At 42.7% G+C, this 2,661-nt stretch overlaps 1 protein-coding gene across 1 annotated transcript; it reads left to right on the top strand.

Moving 5' to 3' along the window:
• The first annotated feature begins 231 nt into the window (after positions 1-231).
• On the top strand, positions 232-1,713 carry LOC121812669 (zinc finger BED domain-containing protein 5-like). The gene has a single exon (XM_042215454.1). The coding sequence runs from the start codon at positions 232-234 to the stop codon at positions 1,711-1,713; it is 1,482 nt and encodes a 493-aa protein (XP_042071388.1).
• The last annotated feature ends 948 nt before the right edge of the window (positions 1,714-2,661 follow it).

Here is a 2,661-nt window from a genome sequence, read left to right as displayed (position 1 = left end):
TGTATAAATATTGGTGGATTTCCCCGGCCACAGTGTGTTATTTGTGCAAAAGTATTGTCTCAGAACTCAATGAAACCTTCACTTTTGCGCAGACATTTAGAGACAAATCATCCCCATTTGAAAAATAAACCAAGGGAATATTTTGAGCGACAGCTAAAATCACTTTCAACAAGTAAAACCTGCATTCAGGTGCCAGATCTTATGAATAAAAACAGACTACAAGCATCGTACATGGTCAGTTACAGAGTGGCTAAAAACAACAAACCCCACACTATTGTGGAGGACCTCATTCTCCCTGCTGCTTTAGATATGGTAGGGACAATGTTGGGGGAAAAGGCAAAAAAGACGATACAGTCCATTCCATCATCAAACAATACTGTCTCACGGCGCATCAATGCAATGTCAGAAAATGTTTTACAGCAGCTACTTCTGCGCATACGCCACAGTGAATGTTATGCAATACAGCTAGATGAGTCCACGGATGTGGCTGGCCTGGCGCATCTTCTCGTATATGTGCGCTACATTCATGAAGGAACCATCAAGGAGGACATGCTGTTCTGTAAACCACTGGAACAAAGGACAACTGCCGCAGATATTTTTCAAAAGCTGGACACATTCATGAACACACATGGACTCGTGTGGGACAGATGTGTTGGCATCTGTACTGATGGCGCACGGGCCATGACTGGGAGACACGGAGGTGTGGTTTCGCGTGTGCAAGCAGTCGCGCCAGATGCCTCCTGGGTACACTGCAGCATCCACCGAGAGGCTCTTGCTGCAAAGGGAATACCTGTCCGTTTGAAACATGTTTTGGACACGAGTGTAAAAATGGTTAACTTTGTGAAAGCCAGGCCGCTGAACTCCCGCTTATTTGCTGCGTTGTGCAATGAGATGGGCAGCGAGCATGAGACATTATTACTCCACACAGAGGTTCGCTGGCTATCTAGAGGGAAAGTGCTGACCCGTTTCTTTGAGTTGAGGGATGAACTTAAAGTTTTCTTCAGTAACCATCCCTTTGAGCTGTCTGAACATTTGCATGATGAAGAGTACCTTACCTGCCTGGCTTATCTGTGTGATATATTTTCTCGTCTGAACGAGCTCAATCTCGGATTACAAGGCGTTTCTGCAACTATATTCAATGTTCAAGATAAAGTTGAGGCCATGATAAAGAAGTTAAACCTTTGGAAGAACTGCTTGGATACAAACAACACTGAAGTCTTTCCTGTGCTGCATGATTTTCTGTGCTCTAATGATCTCACACTATCTAAAAGTGTAAAGCGCGAATGTAACGTGCACCTTGAGGAGCTGGCGGTGCAGTTACGCCGATACTTCCCAGAGACGGACGGCTCAAATGATTGGATACGTCACCCGTTCACCGCTGTGCCTACTTCGTTATCACCGTCTGACCAGGAGAGCCTAATTGAAATTGCCACAGATGGATCTCTAAAAGTTGAACACGCTCAAAAGAACCTGGCGGATTTCTGGATAGGGCTGCGCACTGAACAGCCCGCGCTGGCTAAGCGCGCTGTCAAGACTCTGATGCCTTTCGCCACCACATACTTATGCGAAAGGGGATTTTCTGCTTTAACAAACATGAAAACAAAATACAGAGCAAGACTTTGTGTGGAAAACGATTTAAGACTCAGCCTTTCCCAAATTGAGCCAAACATTGAAGAGCTGTGTGCCTCTGCTCAAGCACATCCATCACATTAAATAAAGTTCTGTTTAATGAAAGTTCATGGCCTTTATGCTCTCGACAAAAAAGTGAATTCTAATAAATCCTTTGATACACTGCTAGTATTAAGTAGTAAAGTTTGTTATTAAAACTCTGTCATTACTAAAAAATATTGATAAATTCATTTGGTGGTGAGAAATAATCGACTGTGCAGTATTTATTTTTATGCATGCGATATTGCAATGTATTTATAGACACTAATTAAGAGTCGTTCGTAGTAGGGGGTATGCGGCTGAGGGTGACATGTCTCAAGGGGTACGTGGCTGGAAAAAGTTTGGGAAGCACTGTTCTAGAACAACCTTGCTTACAAAACAGTGTAGGACCAACCCTGAGGTCCTGTGTCCATTTGTGACAGATCCTATTTCTGCTGCACAAGTGTAACCCACATACAATGACGGTACCACTTTAAGGACTGATATGAGGAGAGATGGACAGCCTGCCCAATCAATCGAAATGCACAGGTCCCAGTATGTCTTGACCAATGGGAGAGCAGGCTGCCGCTGTATGTCCCACCCATGTTCGCTGTGTTAGCTGCTATGTGTGGAGTAGTGATGGGATTTCTGGCTCTTTTTAGAGAACCGGCTCTTTCGGCTCGGCATAAAAAGAGCCGGCTCTTTCGGCTCCGAACCGGCTCTTCAGGTTGTTTTGTTGCTTTAATTAATTTATTATTAACAACAATATAAAATTATGCACAAAAGGAATTACTAATGTAAAAAAAAGTGGTTTTATTTATATATGTTTATATATAAATATATACGGTGGCCCCTAGAGACAAAGCACGTACAAACTCCAAAACACATTTCTAGCATTAACTGAACTTCCAAAACAGAGCTACCTAGATCACTTAAATTACACAATTGAAAGCATATGTGTATTGTTTGTGATATTTATACACAAGCACTCATATATATTCAAACAATTCAAAA

The sequence above is a fragment of the Haplochromis burtoni genome, unplaced genomic scaffold (assembly GCF_018398535.1).
Source record: "Haplochromis burtoni strain Fernald_Lab_line unplaced genomic scaffold, NCSU_Asbu1 Contig_722, whole genome shotgun sequence".
NCBI lineage: Eukaryota > Metazoa > Chordata > Actinopteri > Cichliformes > Cichlidae > Haplochromis > Haplochromis burtoni.
Note: the sequence above shows the minus strand (reverse complement) of the source record. Positions and strands in the feature narration are given on the sequence as shown.